Source organism: Saimiri boliviensis, chromosome 9 (assembly GCF_048565385.1).
Source record: "Saimiri boliviensis isolate mSaiBol1 chromosome 9, mSaiBol1.pri, whole genome shotgun sequence".
NCBI lineage: Eukaryota > Metazoa > Chordata > Mammalia > Primates > Cebidae > Saimiri > Saimiri boliviensis.
The window spans coordinates 76778038-76803336 of record NC_133457.1 but is presented as its reverse complement, the minus strand read 5'-3'; the positions used below and the strand labels follow the sequence as shown (position 1 = coordinate 76803336).

Genomic DNA, 25299 nt, shown 5'->3' with positions numbered 1-25299 from the left:
CCACTTTGTTAATTAAAAAATTGAATTTAACTGTGTTCTCTACAGTAAATGCTTTCTTTTCTGCTATAATTAATATAACATGTGTTTCCAAAATTATATAAGTTCTTGAACAACCACTATGATCTATTTAGACATGTGAACCAAAAGTTAAACTAATTACCAGAGACATTTCTTACTTAAATGAAAAAAGTTTCTTTCATTAGGTCTTCTGCTTAATTTTCTTCTGGCAAAGGAATAAAGTTTACTTAGAATAATTCTGTTTGGCAGACAGACAGGGCTTCTAAAATACATACAAATAATTGTTAAGGTTAAAGAAAACAGTCAACTCTATTAAACTCACATAAAAATTAAAGCTTCTAATAGTCTAAACAATGGGCTGATTTTAAAATAGAGATTTATGATATCCTCATTTTGTCTTAGAAGTCTGAATGTTAGGATTAATGTTAGTATTGGACCATCTTTTAAGATTTATGTATTTCACTATGAACTCCAAAAGACAATGGGCCTTAATTAAAAACATCATATGCATTAAAATGTAAAAACAAGTTTAAGCACAAAATTTGAAAATTCTTTTGTCTTTACTATAAAATAATATTTCTTAAAATGATGTGTGAAATAATTTTTTTCAGGTTCTCTAACACTATATAATACACTCTTATTTCATCTCATTTTATTGTTTCATTTCCACACCAACACACCTTAGAACAGAAAGATAATTTGAAACTCACCTATTTACATGACTTTCTAAAAAACTCATTCTAAGGAACATTGTTTACTGCTAACTTACTTGTTTTTATAAAATGAGAAGGATCTATAGTTGATGATTATTTCCAAGTAAATGTTTTTTCCTGCAAAATATTAGCAAAAGGCTTCTTTAAAGTAGAGTATTGTTAAGTAAACTTTTCTCTTTTGCTTCTTTCATTGAGGGAGTTCATTATCATCTGTGAGAGTTAATTCTCTTTTCTACACCCCATAAAACTCCATACACCCTGAGTAGCAGTGCTTACACCCTGCTACACAGATGTCCTCTCTACACTGCTAAAATCACAATGACTTACAGACTACTGACTAGGACGGTATGGTTATTATTTAATATAAGAGTTCAATGATTTTTAAAGCTCAAAGTAAGTACTGGGAAATACATACTGTACTACAAACTCTTTAAATAGGCCCCAAAAGTTAAAAAGGTTTAAATGCATTCTAAAGCAACACAAAAGCTTGGGATGTAAGCTAGGGATGCATTCTAGCTTACATCCCAACAAACAAGCTTTTTTTGTGCTTTAGATAAATAAGTTTTTTTTTGGTGCTTTAGACTGCATCCCTAGCTTGCTTCTTACATATAAGCTAGGGATATCAAAAGGTCTGTGAATCCGCACCAGACCTTCAAAGAATAAAAGAAATGCAGAAAGGACAGCTACTTGATAGTTAATAAATGATTCAAGTTCATTAATAAGTATTTAAAATTTAAAGGGTGAATTCTGAAACACTCCCTATACCTCTAATTGGTTAAGAAAACCTAGTGATAAAATGAAATGCCTTAAAATTTCTTGAATCTTTTCTATTCCTTTCTTTCCATCCCCAATTCTACTGGCTTAGTTCTTATCATTTAAAAAAATCTGTGTTAGTTTAAATACTTCCTAATTTTTCTGTCTACAGGCCAATCTCCCATTCTATCCTACCTTCACATTTTCAAATCCATCTTCCAAATGCAGTCCAGAATAATCTCTGTGAAGCATAAATCAATCACATCACTTGCCTGCTTGGTATCCCAAATTAATTTAAGAATCCATGTGTCCCTATCCATAATCTCCCTCAACTGGCAGAAGTCTTCCTAAGGGAGGAAGGCCAGGGATTGGCCACAACCTGTCCCCCAAACCCAGGGTCTATAAGGAGGAAGCAGTAGCTAGTGGCTCTGTGGGCCTTTCTGTTCTAACTTGACTCAAATTTAAATTGCACTGGGAGAAATTAAAGTAACTCCTTATCAAGAAATGTCTGGACTCCTTTTCTACCTTATGGGTAAAGTCTTTCACAAAAACATCCTAACTACTAAAACAACCATTTTCAAACATTTAAAAATGATTAGTATCACTTTCTTCAAACTATATTTAATGCGGAACCCAAACAAAAAATGGTTATAATAGTATCTGGAGGTTGACAGCACAGGCAGAGGTTATATTATAGAGGCCATAGAATAAAATTAAAATTTGGCTGGCACAATGCAATCAATGTAAAGTATGAGGGGAGAAGAGGCAGGGATGTGAAACCTGATTTATGTTTTTCAAAGACCATTTTGCTTGCTATGTGTAAGAAAGTTGAAACTACTGAGAAATTCAACACTTCTGATATATTTTTATAAATCTTAGTAGTGCCTTTAAAGAGTAATATGCCATTTCCAATTAATGAGCAATCACAATAAAGGAGTCACAGAATACCTGATCCTCGCTGGTTAATCCCAAGTGCATCACAAGGTAAAAATGCACCAGGAAATCTGAGTTTGGCAGAACGTCCTGGCGTCTGGTCATCATGGCACAGATTAGCCTGTAGGCTTGCAGTTTGCCTTCCTTATATTCATTTGGCAGTGTTGCTGCCTGTCAAGGAGATGAAATTTCCAGATTAAATCAAGCCCAGGTGCAGAGGATTTCAACATTTCATTTACTTCTCAGTTTTCCTTAAGAGTTGTTTATGGACACATGGGATGCAGTGGCTTTAGTAAGACCCAGACTGTCTTCAAAACATGCAGTCTTGGGCAATTACGTTTTTCAAACTCAATTTCGGGAAGGAAGAGGAAATTGCAATAAAGGAATACACACATAACCACTTGCCTTAAAAAGCCATGATGCAAACATTCTGAGTGGTGGAATCAAAACTGGAGGAGATGGAGAAGACTGGTTATCCAGGCTTATTGCTAGATTATCCCGTATCTAATTCACAAAGAGGAGAATTTCAGGGTAGGTAATATTACTTTTATCCCAACAGTATTTCAATATTGTCTTCCATGATCAAATAGCTGTTTCCAGCTAAATTTCTATAAGTTAAGTGACGACCCGTAATATTTACAAGTTTTTCTTTTATCATGTGATTATCCTTTTGAATTGTGTGTTTGGCTTACTGTATGTGGTTTTAGATTTAAATACCAAACAAAGGCATTGTTTTTCCTTAAATGTTAATGGCTGGGGAGGTCCTGAATTTCAAACGATAAGTAATGTTTTAATGAGTTATACTAAACAAACATGAATCATGTTTTTGAAAAAAAAATTTAATAACATAAGAATGTCAGAACCCAAACAAAAATCAGAATAAAAATTCTATGTACTACTTAGGAGGCTGAGGCAGGAGAACTCCTTGAACCCAGGAGGCGGAGGTTGCAGTGAGCTGAGATCGCGCCATTGCATTCCAGCCTGAGTGACAGAGCAAGACTCCGTCCCAAAAAAAAAAAAAATAAAATAAAATAAACGGTATGTTCTTTAAGATTCTACTTTTGTAAAAAGAAAGAAGACTATATATTAATATTGACTATTTCTTTTTTTTTCCCCAGATGATCTTGTTGCAAATACTGGCTATTTCTATGAATAGTGATGTGAATTTTCTTCTTTGTATTTTTCTACATTTTTCAAATTTTGTACAGTATAATCAGTGTCACCTTTATAAGGAGAATAACTAGAACTACTTAACACCTTATATTTAATATCCTATAGCAATATTCTACTTTGCACTAAGTAACTTTTACATTTATAAACTATTCATGTTATATATGATTATTCTTTGATAATCGAATGTACTTTGTCTAAACATACAATTTGTGTTTCAGAATATGTTCAGTAGTTAACTGTAACACAATTTTTACATTAAATGATAAAACCATTTTCCTAGATTAGAATAAAAAGTAACATAGTAGGACTTACCTTTGCTAGTTTGTACCAGAGTTCATAGAGATAGCAGAAAACTCTGGCATGAATCTTGGGTGACTGAATGTTATTCACATCTCCAAGGATCCCCAAAACTCTTCGCCATAACACAGCAGCAGAATCTGGGTGCCAACCAGTGAGGCTCCCCCCGGCAATTATACTACAGTCATCTGCAAGGCACTCGCTGCTATCTATGCAGAAAAACATGTCTGTTAACCCTGTAAACAATCTTGATTTCATCATACCTTTTTTCTTTGATGCAAATTACCTATTTTTAAAATTTTATGTATGAAGCAAAATAATTAAGGTAAAAACGTGAAACAGCTGAGAATTTAAAAGGAGAGAAAACCAGGTTCAATGAAGAAAGGTCAAATGGTTTCCGATTCTTCAAACTAAAAGAGCAATAATCTAAGAGATGACATAACAGTTTCTGGAGACCCTGTGATGGGTTTTATAAATGGGGAGAGAGGAAGAGGGAGATCTTTGAACAGCATAGGTGGGAAACAGTGCAATGGAAATGGGTGGCCAGGGAAGCCTCAGTGCCAGAGTAACATCCCCCCAGTGGTGGTTGTTGTTAGGTTGGGTTTTGGGAATAAAATGTGCATACAAGACATTTTCATCCCTTTCAGGTTTAAGGAGTTTTAAGGAATGTATACATTCATGTAACTGTTGCCATAAATTGCCACCAGAATTGAGATACAGAAGAGTCCCATCACTCCAAAAACTGCCCCTTCAAAACTGGTCCTCTTCCTCTATTCTCAGTCTCTTACAACCACTGCTTTGTTTTCTGTTCCTATTGTTTTGCCTTTTCCAGAATGTCTCAAGAATGAAATCCTACAGTTTGTAGTCTTTCTATCTGGTTTCTTTCACTCAGAAAAAGGCATTTGAGATTCATCCATACAGTTGTGGGTATCAGTTGTCTCTGCTTATTGTTGATTAATATTCTGTTTTATAGATGTATCATAGTTTATCCATTCACCTGTTGATATTTAAATTGGTTCCTGCTTTTGGCAATTACGAATACAGTTGCCATAAACATTCATGTAAAAGTTTTTCTGTTAATGTATGTCTACATTTCTCTTCAGCAAATATCTAGGAGTGAGATTCCTGGATCCAATCATAACTGTATGCTTAATTAACATTAAACTGAAGAAAGAAACTGTCAAACTGTTTTCCAAAGTGCTATGATGGTCTGCAGTCCCTCGAGTAAAGTATGAGAATTCCATTTGCTCCATTGTCTTGCTAGAACTTGATACTGTCAATTTTTAAAATTTTAACCATTCTTATAGGCATGGAGCAGTATGTAACTGAGGTTTTTGTTTGCAGCTTCTTCAATGACTAAAGATTTTAAGCATGCAGTGACATGTGACTCAAACCTGAAGATGATGCACAAATGGGCTGTGTGGGGAAGAGCCAGTCAGGGAGAAGAGCTAGAGCAAAGGCTATGAGAGGAGACTGTGCTAATTAAGTTCAAGGCACAGCATGTCTTTGTAATATACATTTAATTAAGAAATATGAAGTTTTGTGCATTAAAACAAAGTTAATGAATAATTTGATGATTTACATATACATCTAATTTTATCATTTAAGTTGTAGAATTTTGTCCTTTGGATGCCTGTTGCTTTAGGATGAGTAAAGGCTGGGGAAGACTGAGTTGATTAAGTCTCTACCTTCCTAAAATCATAAGCCTTTGGATTTTTAGAGTAAACGAAAAAGCAGCCAAAGACGCAAACGCACTACTTAAAGAATGCTGTGTTATGACAAAAACACTTATCTCATAAAATGTATGTAATAATCAACAGAGGCAAGTATTTTAACTGCACGTCGTATTTTCTCACTCTACATCCTTTTGACTTCCTTGCAGCACTTAACACTTCTTCCTCATGCCCCTTTTCCACAATTCTGTCTCTAGTTGCTTCCAGGACCAAGCACATTCCTCTCATCTCCCACAGCTCGGTTTTTAAATTCTGGTTTCCACATCTACAACCTGCAACGTTCACACAAAGTTCAGTCTCTGTTCTCATGTGTCATAGCCTCGGCCCCCATGTGTTCTATACCTCTTCTCCGCTGGCATGGTGATTGAGTAAGCCACCAAAACTTCCATGTTGTTTAACGCAGTGCTCAATGTCCAGTCCTCAGCAGCATTTCACTCAGGTACTCATGTCTCCTTTCTGAAATGCTTCAACCATTGGACCCCCAGGTATGACACTTACCTGGCCGTCTTCTTTCGCTGGTGCTTCTTCGGCTCACAGACGGTGGACACTGAAGGGCCCTGCAGCTTTTGTTTTCTCTATCTATACTCATGCCCTTCTTAATCTCATACGGACTTACTGTATGAGATTTTTAATACAGATATTGAAATTAATATTTTATTATAGATATTTAAATTTAAATTTAAAATATTTAAATGCTACATATATACTGACAGCTCAGCATGCCCATTTCTGGCCTGGATTTCTTTCCTTAAGTTTCAACTCATTTCTCCAGCAACATAGTTGACAGCTCTGCATGCTCAGGACTGAATTAAAGCAGAGTCCACAGCAGGGATGGCCTTTGGTCAGTTTCACTGTATTCCTGAAGAAGCTCAGACATATGTATGTTGAGTTTTCTTTTTTCCCCTGGAATTCAAAAGGCTCTCTTCTGCTCAAAGAGTATGTAAACTCTCATTTAATCCCTTTGACTTCAAGACAGCATTTCTGCACTCAGACATGTTGGTGACTCCAAGCCAGAACTGCCCCCACTAATTTACTTTCACCATTTTCTAGGATGAAAAAGCAGCCGCCCATGGCAACAGAGCTCTAACTAGTTCTTAAACAGACTTCCAAATGGTCTTCCTGTTTCTAGCCCATCATCACCTACTCCTGTAGCTACCTTTTAAGGAAAATTTTCTAACCCTTTTAGAGAACCAGCATTAGTTAAAGTCGGGTTGTTTCTTGGCTTTCCCTACTACTGACATAGAATTTAATATTCTCAGGTCTGCCAGTTCATTTACCAGAGGCCACCTGTTCTGCAACTTCAAGAAGTTGGTTGCTACTGTCCTTCTCCTGCCATCTTTGTCCCTGTGGATTTATGCCTTAATTAATATAAATCATTTCAATGTGGTTTAGGTAAGGTTTGAAGAATAAGCTAGGCTATTTGTGTTTGTTCACTCTACTGTCTTTAACTGGATATGCATTATTATAATTTGTAATGTCTTTGTCACTCATTTATCTTGCTTATTTTTTAAAGCCACTTGTTTTTCTTATTTTGTAATTTTTGTTGTTGCCTTTAATGCATTTATTTTATATTTCATAATTTTCCCCTGAATTAGTCTTTTTAAAAAATAAAATTTATTTTTTAAGAACAACTTTGGATTTAAAAAATTGTGACAATAATATAGAGTTCCCATATACTCCATATCTAATGCCTCCACTATTTACCTCTTACATTCTACTGGAATATTTATTACAATTGACAAACCAATACTAAAAGATTATTATAAAGTCTACACTTCATTGAGATTTTCTTAGTTTCTACCTAATTCTTTTTTCTATTCCTGGATCTCACCCAGGATACCACATAAGAAATAGCTGTCAGGTCTCCGTAGCCTCCTTTTGACTGAGTTTTCTTAGAACTTCCTTTTTTTTTTTTTTGATGACCTTCATGGTTTTAAGGAGCACTGCTTTATAGGCTGTTCCTCAATTGGGCTCTATTTGATATCTTTCTCACAGATTTTTCTTTCGTATTTGCATTCCTGGAATGAACTTCTCTTAGCCCTGATGTGTGATATTTTTCCAATATTCTTCAATTTCATTTGTTAATGCTTTATTTAGAATTTTTTGCTTATATGTTTATAAGTGAGATGGCCTCCAGTTATGTTTTTTCCTACTGACCTTGTCTGGTTTGTTATCAAGGTAACACAAAGTAGATAACAGAAGTGAGTTTCTTTCTCTTTTACAGAACGGAATGAAAAAGATAAAGTTTCTCTTTCATGTGAAGGTTTAGTAAAGCTAGAAATTATCCTTCATTTTTATAGATCTATTTGAATAGCATACCGTGTTATTTCTAAAGTTTATACTGGTTTTGTAGTTATTCCCTTTTCACCTCCTACATTTCTTTCTTGATGAATCTTACCTGTTTATCTATTTTTATTAATGTTTTTAAAGAACAATTTTTAGTTGTCTTCTATTATTTGCTTTCTAGTACATGCATGTATGCTCTCAGTTTTATTAGTTCCTTTTTAAACATCTATGTTATTGTTATTCTTTTCCTAATTTTTGAATAGAACATGTTATGTTAATTTATTATTCCCAAAGTTCTCTTCTTCACCCTGTACAAGTAAAGCCAAACTGATTTCTAGGCAATTATCAACCCCCACTGGGTGTTATCTTGAGTGTATATGTTGTTGGCATTTTTAAGGCCTAATTAAAGAAGCCAAAGCACAATTTCTGGATCTGAGGAACTCAAGTAGAGGAATGACAAGGGCAACAACAGGCAAGAAAGAATGAATCTGAAAAGGAGCCAGGGCAGATCCAAAAATGGCTGCTCATTACAATATGCTATGCTTATGAAATTGGTGATGGAAAGATCCCAAGAAATGAAAACAAAAGATGTAATAATGATGGCACATGGTGTCACGGAAAGGCCTTCCCAAATGCAGAAGCACTGTTCCTTCTCAGAGGAAAACATATTTGTATTTCCGACAAGAGTATCATATACTCAACTCAGGAGACACATTAAAATGTGCAGATATAATTCAAACTGGAATTCCCACACACTGTGCCTGAAAGGCAGAGTGTAAAAAGCCTACTTATGGGCCTTCTGGGTTCTCTGACTTTTATAAATCCTTGGAAGAGAGACTTATCCTCCTAACTCTATAAAGTAAGTACAGTATCAAGCATCTGTGAGTCTGAGAAGGTATGCTGAAAAATTAATAAATGCTTATGAATCAGCATGAGCCCCCAAGTGAACAAGTGGCATAATATGGCATTTATTTTTCTCATAAAGTATGCCATGGCATTTTCAATCCCTTGAGGAGAAAAAAATGTAAGGGGATTAGATAATTTGCAGCTTTGTTTCATCCCTAACTTTCACTGCAAAAATGTAGCTATCCAAAATAGATTGGTCCCCAGCATCCCAAACACAGTGGAGCTTTGCTTGAGTAACCACTCCAAGTACATGCAGGCAGGTACCTCACCGCTTGCCCCTCTTGCAACCTGCCAGCGAATATGCCCTTAGTTATGAAAGAATCCCACATAGAAAATCGGCTTCAATCCTGTTTTACACTCAGAAAAATTCACGTCTCAATGATAAAATCCTAGGCAACATCCTCCATAAAATTATCAAGGTATGCTGACTTCTTTAGAAGTTTCTGAGATGCCTGTATGAGTTTCCTCGGTATTATTGTGAACAAAAATGTTAATGAGTTGAAATGTTTTGTCCAAAATTATTCTGCTGGTGGCATAAGTGACAGAACAGATGCTGACATTTTACATGTAGAGCGTTCCTCAGTGAAGGAGCACTTAATTAAAAACGGGGATTTGAGAGAGTCCAGAAAATTTCATGTTTACCCTAAAAATACCCCAAATTTCTTTTCTTTTCTTTTTTATTAGCAAGCTAGTATGTTAGCCTACTGACTTCTTGTTTTATTACTACTTAATGCTATAGGGGTGTTTAAGCTTTTTAAAATTAAAGTGGGAACTCTTACAAGCATAATTGTGTCCTCTTTCTCCAAACACATACATAATTTTCACAAAGAAATCTGAAAGTTTAGAACTTTGCAAATATAGAAAGGATTTCAGCCACAGAATAAGTCTTGGTAGTTGGCAAAATAAGCATTTATGGCCAAATGGTGATTTCACATGGCTGCAATTTTATAAAAGGCTGGCACAGTGTTAAATAAATGTAGCCTCGGTCTTTGAAAACAAAATTTCCTTTTGATTTGAAAACTAAACATAAAAAACAAACTCAAAGGCTTGAGTGAAACAACTTAATTCTAGTGCCAAAAACTTCAGGCCTGGCCTGGATGTCAATGATCAAGTGGAGAAGCAGCAAGGTGGCGCTCTGCTCCCACCAGTGCAGCCTGACTCTCCTCTCCTTCCTCTGCTTTTCAAGGACAATCACTGCTCACAGCAAAGATTTTAGAAGTTGAGCTACCAATGCCGCAGTAGCGATCGTTATTATTTTTCTTTCTAATACTTCATGACTTCAAAACACACCAAGTCTGGTGAAAATGCCAAAAATGAATGTGATGACAGAGAATGCTGACAAACCATTCTTGCAAAAACAATTTTAGTGACAAGTAACAGGAGATGTAATTCATATTTGCAGCTATAATTAAAAGAAGTAGTAAAAAAAATTTCTGGATGTAACATCTGGATGCAGGACTGTGATAAACACACTAAAAGAGATTTTGAAACCATCTTATATATTATTTCTAAAAATTTAAAATTTAATTGTGCTATATAAAACAACAGCCTGCAGTTTAAAGTGCATTTGCTCACTGATTCAAGTGTTTACTGAATGCCTCTCTCCTGTCCCACACTGCTCTTGCAAGCTAGAATCAGCTAGCTGTACACATTGCAGACAACAAGCCTCCCCTCCTGGAGTTTGCATTCTAGTAGAGAAAGACCTTGGAACCTCCCAACTAAACCAAAATGCTGGATAACATTTCTCACCAAACCTTGCCTTAAAACTTATCACTAGGCTAACAAGAACGTGGAAGGGAAAGAGCAACAAGGCTGGCTTTTACCCTTCGTGGTTCCGCTAAACCAGAGAATTCTTAAAGTTTCTCCGGTAAGACAGTTTTCATTTTACTGAGGTTGAATTACTGACGCTTTTCTTATGGTTAGCTTTTCAAAAAAAAAAAAAAAAAAAAAATCAGGGCCGGGTGCGGTGGCTCACGCCTATAATCCCAGCACTTTGGGAGGCCGAGGCGGGTGGATCACGAGGTCAAGAGATCAAGACCATCCTGGTCAACATGGTGAAAGCCCGTCTCTACCAAAAATACAAAAAAATTAGCTGGGCATGGTGGCACGTGCCTGTAATCCCAGCTACTCAGGAGGCTGAGGCAGGAAAATTGCCTGAACCCAGGAGGCGGAGGTTGCGGTGAGCCGAGATTGCACCATTGTACTCCAGCGTGGGTAACAGGAGCGAAACTCCGTCTCAAAAAAAAAAATCATAGACCTTTTTAAAAAAGATGTTTTCTTCCAAAAGTTTTTAAATTTTCCTTTTCACATTTATGTATTTTATCCCTCTGAAACTGACTTTGGGCATAGCATGAGGTAGGAATTCTATTTTACTTTTTTTCCATATGGCTAAATACTTGTCCCACAGAAATGTGTTGAACAACATTCTTTCCTTGTCAAACCTGACAAGCCACATATATCATATATCATGACTCCATGTCTGGGTGCACTGAGTTCTATATTTTATCTTCTGTTCCATTTGTCTATTAGTCTATCTCTATAACTTTAAGGAAATCTCATAGAATTTACCACATTATTTGTGACTATCAGGATAAATGTTGCGTCTTCTGTCATTTTTGTAAGCTCTTAAAAACTATAGTGGCTTATGACCTATTCATCTTTTTATTCTCATAGCATCTAAACCAGTGTTTCTAGACTATAAGCTTATTTGTGTAAGAGATGAGGTCAATGGCAATACTGATCCTTAGCTGTAGATTCATAAATGTCCCCTCCTCTGACTATGTCAACAGAACTAAATTTATGCATGTATTAACTATATTTTCTTATTTTCTGTCTTCTCAATGTTCTGGCATTAGGGCCTCACTGATCAGGGAAGGACTGCCACTTCCAGGGTTAGCCAATTCCTAGAGGTAGAAGTCTATTCACCAGGCAGCATGCCTTTCATATGTAAACCTACCATTCCAAAGTTCAGACCCTCCAACTACCTCTTTTCTCTAGCTATCACATACCAAGTCAATTTCTCCTACCCTGTTATCCCAGGACTGGGTACCAGGCAACTAGGAACAGCTCCTATGCTCCAGAGCCCACTGAAATCATTCATATTAGCAATCCTAAGTCTGCATACCCTGCCTTGCCTTGCTATTTCCATAGAAATGACACTAAAGGCTGTTGCCTCATTTTGTTCATTCTGCCTCCTAGCGCTTCCCACATGATCCCTGTTTCCAGGAATCCGTGAATGTAAGCTTCTTCCTCCATGACAATCACTTCCATGTCTGTATGTCTTACCACATCTGATTAAAACAAATCCCAGGTACACTTTAAGACAATGCACAGTAAATTTAGCTGTTATTTTCAGCAAACATGATTTAAATGAGAAAGCAAATATAAACTGTCAGCTTGCCAGTGATTAAGGAATGTAAGATTTTAGAGGCAGTTCATTCTTCTAAACATTTGATAACTAGTAGGATTATTCAATAAGAAACAAAGATATGCTCCAATTGTTTCCCTTTGCATGTCCTAAAAAATCAGGCTCATATGGTTTTATTTTTAACATTTATGAAGAAATTGTTCTTTTAAGAACAGAAAGTTAAATTCAGAACTGTGGTAATCCTTAAACCTTATCACATTACAGTTTGTCCTTTTCACAGATGACAAGGTGAACTATTGAACTGCGTGTACTGATTCTCTATATTCGTATTTCAAAGAACTATGTATTTGGAAGAGTTAATCACAACATGAAGTGCATCATATAAAATTACCTCACAGAGGTTTATTAAATTGAGCTGTCCAATACATACTCTGAAATGGGATCAAAACTAATCTTTCCAAAGAACAGACAAAAGAAGTAATCACCTAATTTTCTTCCCTTTCAATAAAAATAATTAAAACTAGTCCATGTTTAAGTAAATTCAACCTACTGAAGCTTCAGTTTTGCCTCCTATAGTATCACAATGATGAGTTTCTCTTAGATAAACTGCAAGCATTCTCAAGTAGGTCAAAGGGCTTTAGAGTAATTTTAATTTTAAGAGCAACGCAGTGTAAAAGAGTAAACACAGTACTGCATGTTTAGCAAACACACTTTGGAAGCCAGTTTCATCTGTGGAGCTCACACTCCAGCTTGATAACAATTTCTCTGGTTCTCAGTTTCCTCATCTCTAAAACAGACATGATAAGACTTGGCCTGCTTCCCATACAAGAACTGAAGAGAATGCTTCAGTTAAATCTCATATCAATGTATTATTATTAGTCAAAATTATTCTATAAAGAATTTTATCTAATACCACTTTTATATGTTAATTTTAGGCAATTTTAATGATAGTCTATAAAGAATTTCCCAAATATCAGAGACGTTGTTTCAGTTTTACATCACAGTGAAAACTAGTTTCCTTGGTTTAAAAAAACATCCATTAAGGTAAAATTTTGCTTTTATGCTAATCATTTAAAAATATTGTTTGGCATTTTAATAACTCTCCTTTACTTAAACGATTACTTTGTAGTGGTTGTTTTCATACAAGGTATCTGTGTGTGAACATGAATGGGCAACCAGAAAAGTCTTGGCTCTGGTCACCCTTTCCCACACTGATTCCTCAGAACATGAGACTCCCTGACACTCTACAAAACAAAGCAAAACAAAACCCGGCTCCTCCATGGTCTCCCCGTTCTCATCAGCCTGGTCACACAGGTGAGAGAGCTTAGCCATTGTGAGGCTCACTGACCCAGTGTCACACAATATGTGTGTGCAGGTGTGAATAGCTAAAACCGCAGACTGCTCCACACACACTATTTTGGGCACCTAAGATGCTAGTTCATTCATTTATTCTTCCAACAACCTTTATAAAGAAGGGGCTGTTATCTCCAATTTACAGACAAAGAAATAGAAGGACAGAGATTGAGTTACTAGCTCAAGACCACCTAGCTATTCCTCGTTAGTGCCTGGAAGCCAACCAGAAAGTTTGGCTCTCAAGTCAAACAATCTGAGGTTAAAAAAGTTGCAAAAAATAAGGAATATGAAGTTATTTTTTTAAAGTTTAGAAACAAAACTGAATGATATGTTGTTTGACACACATGGTATTATTATAAAAAGAAATTTGTGCTTGGGTTCCAGGATAATGGGAGAAGGGGAGGGACTTGAGAAAGACTTCAAGGAGACCTCACTGGCTTGGGTGCCATGCCAGGTCTTAAGTTGGGTAGTAGACTCACCGGTGTTCACTTTATTGCTGTGCCCTGTAACTTACAATTGCATATGTTGCAACTTACTTTTTATGTATCAAATACTTTAAAAATTTTAAAAGTTAATCAATAAGCTATCTAAACTCCTTGACTTATCCTGGATTTACAACATGTATGAGTTGGAAAAATCACTCTTCCTCTTTTTGGAGTAGAAGAAATTAAATCAGGGATGGTAAAGGCTTGGCATGAATACCGTCCCTTCCTTCTACAGTGGACAGTGGTCAGAAGCACGGCACACTTCCTCCTACAACTGTTTCAGAACCCTCTGCATACAGGACTCCAAGAACTCCCAGCTGATCTCCCAGCTGTCTGCATGAGTGCCTCTTTTTCACAATGCAGTTTACCTGTTAAGTTTGAAGCATCAGTGGGACTCAGTTGTAACCAGTGACGGGCGTCAGCATCAGCCACAACATCTGTGGGTGTACTCAGCTCTGGGTCTTCCTCACAGGTCTGCCATGGGCCCATGGACAGCTCTGCCTCATTGTTACAGCCCGGAGCTGTGTCGCTGTTGGTACTTTCACCTGGTACAAGAGAAGAACCAAAGTTTAAGATAAAAAGGAGCTGAAAATCAGAACGTTCACAATTACTGTTATGCCAGTAACTAAACATTCAAACAGCAGACATAGCAGGAATCATTCAGGTTCGTGGCAGAACCTGCAGAACTTGCGAGGAGCTCAGAAAGTGTCCATGTGGGGCCCTTGGTCAAAAAAATGAATCTTCCAAATACAGACTATTAATAGTCATTATGAGCACCACTATGTATCATTCAAGTGGCACTCGTCAACATGTCTTCACTCAGCATCCCCTCTACCCAAATTATACCAAATCCTAAAATGTGCTAGACTTACAAAATGAGGGTGGGTGGAGGAACAAGACAGTAACTGATCCACCACAAATGCAAGTTTACTCTGCCGGATAGAAGAGTCTAAAGATGCTGTACTCCCCAAGCCTCACATGTAGACGTAAACCTAGGGCGACTCATTCAGTGTCATTTGGGGATACAGCGTCCCAATATAATACAACAGATTTTCTAGAACAGAAATTCTCCCCTTTAAACAGTAGTAAGTTCTAATTTGTCAGAATAGAATAAGGCTGGGTACTAAGACTTATAGCACTATTTAATCTGACATAAGAGAAACCTAGACAGTTCTGCTTCTCAAAGTCTCCTGTCTACTTCGTAACAAGTTTAAGTGTCTACATCTCTGTCTGCTCACCCTCCTGGCTGCTGCTCTCTGTATCTCCTCCTAAGAGTCCCCTGCCCTTGCTGTTTCTAATCTGCTGTCTTTCATTTACTCACAAAGAACGGAAAGTTGTCTCAGTTAACAAGTGACCAATGGGAGGTCCCAAACTTCATGTCCCAAAGAGCTCTAAGCCAGCAGGGTGAAGACGGACCTCCTCTGCACCCATCAAGAACTGTCCTGAGCTTGAGGAGGTGTTTACTATGCTACTCTGGCATGTCACTTCAGGAAAGCAGAGTATTAAGACTGTATTTTACGGTATATGTTAATATGTCTCAGGATTCTAATCCCATTTCATTTCAAAGTATTTATCCCATTGACTTCAACGTAATTCTGATGGCTTTTGCTTCTAGCCTCTGGGAACTTTCTGGGGAAGGTAATTTTTCTCTCTGGCCTGTCTGCTCACTCATGCCATCAGCCTCTGATGTACCGCTCACCGGAAGAAAGGCCCAGGGATAGCAAGACAGGCCTCTCAAAGTACAGGTGAGTAGAACTGTTTTTTTGTATGTATGGATGAACCTTTCATCAATCCTACGATTCCAGAAATAAAAAGGTACCATTTAACAATCATCTCTCTTAAATTGATAAGCAATCACTCAAGTTAGAAGATAAAAAGTGGGAAGAGCTCGAGTCCAGTCGCTTGAAATCAGCCTGGGCAACATGGTGAAACCTTATCTCTATAAAAAACGGAAAAATTAACCAGGTGCATTGGCATGTGCCTGTAGTCCCAGCTACTCAGGAGGCTTGAGTGGCAGGATCACCTGAGCCTGGGGAGGTTAAGGCTGCAGTGGGCCATGATCCTTACCAGAGCACTCCAGCCTGGGCAAAAGAGACTGTGTTTCAAATCACAATAATAAATAAATAAATAAATAAATAAATAAATAAATAACATAAAAAGAAAATAGAACATGTTGACGTTGTAGTTGGAGGAACAGATCACATTTCTCAGAACTTACTCTTCTGTCTTTCCCTACATTTTCCTTGTGTCTGCTGCAAATCATCATTCAAATCCAATTCAGCAGGGCTGCTGCTTCTTCGAACTAAGATCTTCAGATAAAAAGAAATACTGTATTTACTACAGGAAAGTTTTTATTTCTACAAAACTTAAGTTTCTAGCCCAAATTTCTAAAAAAAAAAAAAGAAACAAACAATAATAACTAAATAAACTGATGTTTTCTATTTGAAGGATATGTTTTCACAAATTACTATATTTAATTTTATGTTACTCAAGATCTGAAACTTTATATCCTCTACTTTGTCAATTTACATCCAACTTAACTGATCTAAGAAGGAATGCCAAATTATAGGGAAGAAATTTGTGTTAAAGTTCTATTTATTTTTCTGGTCAAGCACACATATATAGTGAACATGATGCTCTAGGAAGGCCTAGATTACTCATACAAATGGTGAGTGTGCTGAGAGGGAAGGCACAAACTCCGCCAAGAGTTCTAAAGTTCCACTCAGCGTCTTCCTAGTTAAGTGTGCCAAAGACTCTCATGAGCATTGCTTAACCTTGTATTAAATTCACAGGATTAAAAAAAAAATCAGGAGGCAATCTACATCCTCTAAAAAGTTATAATATGCTTGGAGAGACAAAACATATATAAATTACACAAAATAATTATAATATATATAAGCAAAATATGCCAATTTTTTAAAACAAAATACTTTGAAACAAAAATGACCAATAAACATACGGGAAGATTTTTAACCTCATTAGTAGTCTAAGAAGTGCAAAATAAGAGATCCTATTTTCACCCAGTTGACCAATAAAAATGAAAAAAATCTGCCGGGCGCGGTGGCTCAAGCCTGTAATCCCAGCACTTTGGGAGGCCGAGGCGGGTGGATCACTAGGTCAAGAGATCGAGACCATCCCGGTCAACATAGTGAAACCCCGTCTCTACTAAAAATACAAAAAATTAGCTGGGCATGGTGGCGCGTGCCTGTAATCCCAGCAACTCGGGAGGCTGAGGCAGGAGAATTGCCTGAACCCAGGAGGCGGAGGTTGCGGTGAGCCGAGATCGCGCCATTGCACTCCAGCCTGGGTAACAAGAGCGAAACTCCGCCTCAAAAAAAAAAAAAAAAAAGAAAAAAATCTGATAATAGAAAGTATTGGTAAGAATGCAGATGATTGGGAGCTCTAGACAATGTTGGCAAAAATATAAGTGATGCAACCACTTTGGAGAACAGGGGTTATCTTGTAAAGAAGAACATTCTTGTATTCTATAATTCATTGATTCTAAATAGCAATCAGAGAGAAAACATTAAACTTGCAGATACTGAAATATATACAAGAATGTACATGACTACAGTTTTCATTAAAAAAAAAAAGGTGGAAACGATCTAAAGGTCAACCAACAAGAGAATGAAAAAACACATGTGGTCTACGTATAGTGGAACATCATATCATAGAAAACTTGATGAACTATTGCTACATGCCACAATGTGGATAAATCTTAAAAACACATAACTGGGTAAACAAAGCAACAATACTTTGTTTGAAAATCAAAAGTAAGGAAAATTAAAGAACAATCTGTTTGGAAAGACATACTTATATAACAAAACTACAGAGCAAAGCAAGGGGATGATGAACACAAAGCCAAGATAAGGCCCCTCTCTGTGGGGAGGCAGCAGAGAGAGGGAACAAGGAAGGAGCGAAGAAGCCAAAAAACAACACTGCAGATATTCCTGATCCGAAGCTGATGGTGGGTTTGCGGGTATTTCTATCATTGCTGAAAACAGAATATACAAATGTAAACTGGCACATGCCCTTTTAAAAAATAAAGAAAAAAGAAACTTAACATGGGTTATTGTCCAGTAAGAGGGGAACAAAAAGAGGCCCTCCCTTTTTTATTTTGTATCTTTCTGTGATATTTGAGTTTTCTATGAATATATGCTACATTAAAAAAAAAATGAATAGGGGTTATCTGCATGAATGAGTTATGGGTTTATGTTTTAATTTTCTTCTTTATATTTATATATATATTTAAATAAGTGCCATTTAATTTATTTGATTTTATTTTAAAGAAACCTAACATCTTTGTGAATACTCACTGATTCTAGTAACTCATGTCAGGTGGAGGCTACCTAACTGATGTCAGGAATGGGGAATCTGAAATGTAAGTTTAACAGGCAAAGGTAACTGCTTAAAAATATCCAGTGCCATACATAGATCAGGCTCTGAAGAACTCAAACTCCATTTTCATGTTAATTTTCTCCTATTTTTGTAATGTGACTATAAAGCAAGCAAAATATTGAAAGATCTCAACATCATTTGGGCCTGTAACCTGTCTAAATGGGAAAAAGTGTTTTAATTATCACTGCCACCAATAAATATACTTACTGAGCACTAACTAATGTTTATTTTTAATGACAAACTGAAATGGTTTGGAAGTATCTTACTGTTACTCCTTCGTGTTCTCTCTTCACATGTCCTTTATTCTCTTGAATAGACTGAGGCTCCGAAGAACTCAAATTCTGTGCGTTTTCTGCCTTTTGACCTAGAAATGGTGGAGCAGAGGGTAGCAGAAATAGATAGAAGGAATGTTTCAGAAAGTAAAACTGGAAAATGATTTTATATGTAAGTAACAATTAAATATAAATATTCTAAGACAAGTAAAAACAGGTAATATGGGCCTGGCAAAACAGCAGCCTATGGGTCAAGTTCACACTTTAGACCTGGTCTCTGGCCCACAGAGAGTTCTGAAGAGAGTGGATTGATTACTGTTCTCTGTGGCCAACAAGTTCACTTAGTGCATTTATGCTTGTACAGGGGAGGGCGATGAAGCCCTTCCTGGGGTCTGGGGGAAGGTATCTCAGAGAAAAGGTGCCTAGGCTGGCCTGGTGAACTAACAGGAAGAAGAAATCAGTAAGGTGTCTCAGCATTGCTTGAGAATAAAGATTGATGGGAGCACAAATAACCAGTTTTCAGTAATAAAAAAAGGAATATCACCACAAAGCCTGAAAACACTAAATCTGATCATAAGAGGATTTTACGAATAATCTGGGACCAATAAATTTGAAAAAAATGAGTTTCTAAAAAAACATAATTTATCAAAGTTAAAACAAGAAAAGGAAAATCTAAATAGTCCTATAACTTTTATTTTTTAAACTTTTTAAATTTTTTAACTTGACATAGAAAAACTGTATTAATGTATTGTGTACAGCATGTTGTTTTGAAATGTGTATATATACGGTGCAATAGCTAAATTAAGCTAATGAACTTGTATCACATACTTACTTTTTTGTGGTGAGAACACTTAAAATCTACTCTCAGCAGTTTTCAAGAATACAATACACTGTTACAAATTATAGTCACCATATTGTACAACAGAGCTCTTAAACTTATTCTTCCTCCATAACCAAAATTTTGTTAAAAGATGAATATTTAAAAACATTCCTACAAGAAAAATCCAGGCAACTGGTAGTTTCCACCAAATACATACGGAAAAAAATAATAACTTTATATAAAACCTTTCAAAAATTTTTCAGATAACACATTTTCTGAAGCTGAAGTATTTTCTTATTTCAAGGGAATTTCTAAGAGAGAATAATTTCCTACTCATCTGATGAGACTAGCATGACCCTGACATTAAAAGATAGGAGATAACTTGTTGACAAATAGAATGTCTTAATTTATGACACCCAAACAGAATAAGTACGTCCACTGATACCAGACACACTTTAAACACACTCTTTCACTGAGAAACACATTCTTCACTGTTTATAGGTCAAACCATCTGTCTCCTTGCTCTCCACACCCTGTTGCTGTTGCAAGTTGTTGGTGAAACCGTGTAGATTAATGCTATTAGAAGTTATTATTTTCAACCTCAGCAGAGTCGGCAAGCTGCTAATAAACTTTTTCACAAGTCTGGTCAGCTTTCCATTCTCATTTCCAACTTTAATGGCTCTTCTCACAGCCCTTTCCCTACATCCTTGTCCCCCATCCTGCCTCCCTGCCTTCTGTAATATTTAATTGATGCCCTTCCTGACTTCATGTTATAACAGTCTCTGTTTCTCTTCTACTCCAGCCACTTGGACTCCTGTCTAGTTCTTAAACATGCCAACCTTTAAAAAAGTGGGTATATAGCTACATATAGATAGATACAATTTAGACAAACGTTTAAATAGTGCAAATATTTCACTGCCATAAATCATATCCTTGCAATCATATTGAAAAGGTTAATTCCTTTGAAATAAATATATTTAGAATACATGTACAAAGTAATGCTATATGCAGCTTTTATTACTCTACCAGAATCTATAGTTCTGTATTAATCACTGAAGACACCACGTACCCTGAGAAAAATCTAAGCACAGTGGCTCGGGAATATCAGAGGTGCTGCTGCTCCGAAGGACCTGCTGCTGCTGTCCCACTGTGAGATGGCCAGATCCAGATGCAGGTGCATTTTCTGACTGTTGACACTCCTCCACTTCTGTGAGCATTAACGCAGAACATACAAGGTTACAGTTCAAGATTTTTAAAAACACGTTCACCACTTAAAACAACAGATTTAAAAAATAAAATTTCTAATGCTTTTCACAAAGTCAGATAATCTGCATTTGTACCATCGAATTTCCTACACTTGCTAACCCCTAATATTCCACTCCAAAAACACATTTTCCACTTAAGCTCTATAAAAACTTTTATTTTTCAATAAAAGTAAAGGAAAAAAGCCACAATAAAAGGTTAAGAACTGTAAAAGTCATTTGGAATTTCAGGGCCAGGCATGCCAAGGAAAGAGAGATCCAGGAGATGCACAGAATAGGTAATTTACATTTGAGAAGAACAGAAAACAACGACACACACACACACACACACACACACACACACACACCCTAAAGGAAGATGAAACATGGGAATTTCTACAGCATTACTCCTTTTTAAAAGGTAAGTGCCCAACTGTCCAAAATAAAATTCTACAGTTATTTAATGGCTTATTTCAGCAAATGCAATGTCAAATTATTCTCTAAAGTACAGAATGATTCACAGGTATTTAGAGAAAACCAATATATTTATGACATAAAACAGAAAACCATATATGGGTAGGGACCACAGGATAATCTCAGTATTATTACAAGCTATATTTCCCTAAAGAATGAGTTCCCCCCAGCTCACTTCTAAACTGCACAGTACACTTTAATCTGTAAAGACCACCCGAGGCACTGGAATTATCAGCTCACCCTCTCTCTCTAGAGTTACAACTTTAGGGTTGCACCATCTTTTAAACAATTGTTTTAAGAGCCTGCTAACTAATCACTAATCACTGTCCCCATCTTCTTACCACCTTCATATTTATCCTCTCCATGCTCCCTCTAAAATAAAGATCTGACTGTGCCACTCCTCTTAAAACCCACCAGAGCCCTCTCTTGTTATAGAGTCGTCAAACACATGCTAGTCAGGGTGAATATGGGCTTTCCTTGATCTCACAGGACATACTGATCCCCTTGCAAGGTTCTCTAGCTCACTTTAATCTCCAGTAGTACTAACCCAGTTGGCACCTGCTGCTCTCTTCTTCCTGCTGTTCACTCCCCTATGCTAAACTCACACAGGCTCCCTCATGCCTCTTTGCTGTGCTGCCCTGGGAATATCCCCTTATAGGACTTGCTCGCTGGCCCGCATGTAAGCCCCACTGCTATGTTTCTCACTAGATTCCACACTCATTGATAGAGTCAAAAAACTCTACATCCACATAACTAGAATAAAGTATTTTCCAAAAATTTTAATCTGCTAATTACTACTACTGAGAAGGGGCTGATCAAAATAGCCTGTAGTATCTTAACTAGCTGGGTCACCTGGCTTATCACCTGAAATGAAACTCACTGCCAATGGGCCATCCTCTGTATAATCCTTTAATCTGAGTCATAAGGCAAAGTGATGGCTCACCTTATGCACGAAGTATGTAGGAAGATTCTAAATTTAATACACAGGATTTCAATAAAGGGTTGCTGTTTTTTTTTTCTATCCAAATGAAAATGCCATTTTATAGTATGTTGATACAGTTACAAGACCTTAAACTATGAAATTTGTGTGATCCTTCACTTACAAAGATTTATCTATTTCCTTGTGTGTGTTTTTTGTTTTTTGTTTTGTTTTGTTTTGTTTTGTGGAAACAGTGCCTTGCTCTGTCGCCAGGCTGGAGTGCAGTGGTGTGATCATAGCTCACTGCACACGTGACCTCCCTGGCTCAACTGATCCTCCCACCTCATCCTCCTGACTACCTGGGAGTTCAGGTGCATGCCACTGTGGCCATAAATTTTTGTCTTTTTGGAGAGATGGGGGTTTGCCATGTTGCCTAGGCCTCAAACAGTCTGCCCACCTTGGCATTCCAAAGTGCTGGGATTACAGGCATGGGCCATGGTGCCAGCCCATAGTCTAACTTTAGATGCTGGTAGGAAACTGAATTTGGAGTACAAGCCAAGATAGTCCAAGGTAGAAAGAAAAGGCAGATACGTTAAAGCCATGTTTCCCAGGCTGTCTTTGCCTTCTTCTTTTGAACAGCCAAGTACTGTTCGTTTTTCAACAGGGAAACACAAAGCATATGTGCACATTTTTAATCTACCTACACATCCCAAAGTGTAGACTACATCCTTCTCACAGATCTATTTCTAGTCTCTTCAGCCTTCAGCAACAGAAGCCAAGTAACACCATAGGACCAGCCCTTCCGGCTGTCTTCTCTCATTGTTTATTCTAATTATCCAAGATGTTGAAACCTTCTGGGAAGAGTTTATATTTGTTAATGAATCTACTTGTTAATCCAGTATCAGTAGAGGGAGCCCAAGAGCTTCCTAACTTTCTAAAATATAATTGGCAAATGCCATTTTTTATGGATAGTGGGAAGAGTTGGTTTTATTCCCCGAAGCCTGATGCCAAAAACTGATGGATGTTGATTTCTGGCCTATGAGCAGGAGCAAATAAGAGCTGAGCCAACACTGGCAGCAACTTTCTAAAGATAAAGAACATCGCCATCTGGTGGGATACAATATAGCCACAGCACCACTGCTTCCAAATTAGAGTGTCCCCACTGGTCCTCAACACAGCAGACGGACGAAGAGCCTGCCACCACCAGCTGGTCTGCCTTACCAACAGGCTGGCCTAATGCAGCTTTTAAGGCTTTGTTTTTATAAAACTGTCAGGAGGGACTTATCAGATGGAGAAAGTCCAAGCCTTTAGGAATAGTGGTCAGTGGCAGGGTGTTGAGTGGGAAGGAAGGGGAGAGTTATGACGCTTAAGTGTGTTGTGTTGTAGGTACCCTGAGCTACTCCTGTAGCTATCAATTGAGACAGTATGAAAAGAGAATTTTCAATTCTCCTTATCCCACAATTTAAACCCAAATTCCTGATTTGTAAGGGTACATTTCTTGGCATTCTCATCCTTTATGTTAAATACGTGTTTTGTAGAAATGAATACACGAATGACAGAAACATTTTCTTTATACTATTTTTCCTTTTTATATAGTTCTTGGGCTCCCTCTGCTGGCATTTTATTTAAGAAAGCAATTTATGTTAAAGCTGCTCTCATTCTATGGAGTTAGCTGTAGCAGTTGTTCTTTTACAACAAATGAAAATCATTTTAATAGTGATACACAAATATCAAAAGACAAGATTATCTGATATTTAAAAGAGAGAAAGAATTATATCAGTTACATTAAAATTACATAAATCCTAGACCTATCACATCTTCTATTTTGAATGTCACACAATTTCTGTTTAAATCACTTCAAAGAGCTAAATTTTATCTTAGATTTGCCAAATAATGTACTCTCTCTAAAGCCTAGCTAGTCCCAATTGCCCAGATTTTAAAAGCACTAACTTTCTCATCTCTTGACAATGTAAGTTACAAAATACCATTACTAAACCATTACTTTCTAAAGCTCCATTCAAAACACTTGAAAATGATCTAATTTCATTTTTTCCCATTAAGAAAAGGCAGTGTGATCAAATTAAATTGTGTAAGCTTTACAGTAACTTGTATATTTTTCCAGATCTCTATTTTTCACAGCAATTTCACTCACTTTTTAAGGCTTCCTTAATCAATCTTGCATTTATTAAATGGAGTGAAGCTCATTCCTCAATAACCAAATTTCTGAGTTCAATTTATCCCTTTTACAAGGTTGCATAAGCAAAATAAATAGTATAATTTCCTAATTTTTAAAACACCATGCATGATACCAATCTGATCCTATAAAAAGCAGAGGAAATGCGCATCAACTCAGCATCTTGAAGTTTCCCACAAGATCAAATTTCCCAAAGGTAAATCAACCAGGTCCTGACAAAAAAGCACTTCCTAGAAGCGCTTAAACCAGATGCAGAAGCAGTGAGGCAAGGTTTGCCATACCGTTCCAATAATGTCTTTTTAGAATAAGGGGAGATTGTTGATCCTCTCATTACTACTATTACAATATTCCTAAAAGAAAAATAAAATCTACCATCTGTGTGACCTGTTAAGTGCTACAGATTGACAAATGTCCCAACCTAAAAAGCAGTTAAATTTGTAGAAGAGGCACTCACAGCACTTTGGGAGGCTGAGGCGGGCAGATCACGATGTCAGGAGTTCAAGACTAGCCTGGCCAACATGGTGAAACCCCGTCTCTACTAAAAATACAAAAAATCAGCTGGACATGGTCGCATGTACCTATAATCCCAGCTACTTGGGAGGCTCAAGCAGAAGAAATGCTTGAACCGGGACTGGAGAGGTGGAGATTGCAGCGAGCCAAGATCACGCCACTGCACTCCAGTCTCACAGAGTGAGACTCCATCTCAAAAACAAAAAGTATAGAACAGCTGCAAAGAACTGTTCTCAGGAAGGAAAACAAAGGAAATCACAGAAACTGTCAGTCCTACCTCCCCAACTGTGTTTATGTAGCTATTCATATTAATGGAAACAGGTGGCTGTGACTCCAAAACACAACATCACTTCTTCCTCCCAGAATACAACCTGCCCAAAATTCTGCTGCTGCTGCCAAACACAATCCCAAAAAGATCAGAAAAAGATACAATCGTGGCTAAAAGTAAGTAATT

The 25299-nt window shown here is 37.0% G+C and overlaps 1 protein-coding gene across 9 annotated transcripts in view; it reads right to left on the bottom strand.

Moving 5' to 3' along the window:
• Positions 1-25299, bottom strand: part of RALGAPA2 (Ral GTPase activating protein catalytic subunit alpha 2) — a 320763-nt gene that overhangs the window by 184816 nt on the left and 110648 nt on the right. For all 9 annotated transcript variants that reach the window (XR_012519285.1, XR_012519286.1, XM_074406179.1 and 6 more), the window contains 7 exons: positions 20577-20714; positions 18682-18779; positions 16236-16326; positions 14386-14562; positions 3903-4096; positions 2819-2921; positions 2433-2584 (listed from right to left, as the gene is read on the bottom strand). Coding sequence is in view for 7 of the 9 variants with exons in the window: in XM_074406179.1 (XP_074262280.1) it covers positions 2433-2584; positions 2819-2921; positions 3903-4096; positions 14386-14562; positions 16236-16326; positions 18682-18779; positions 20577-20714 (953 nt within the window). In the remaining 2 variants the exon portion in view is untranslated. The remainder of the gene's footprint in view (positions 1-2432; positions 2585-2818; positions 2922-3902; positions 4097-14385; positions 14563-16235; positions 16327-18681; positions 18780-20576; positions 20715-25299) is intronic.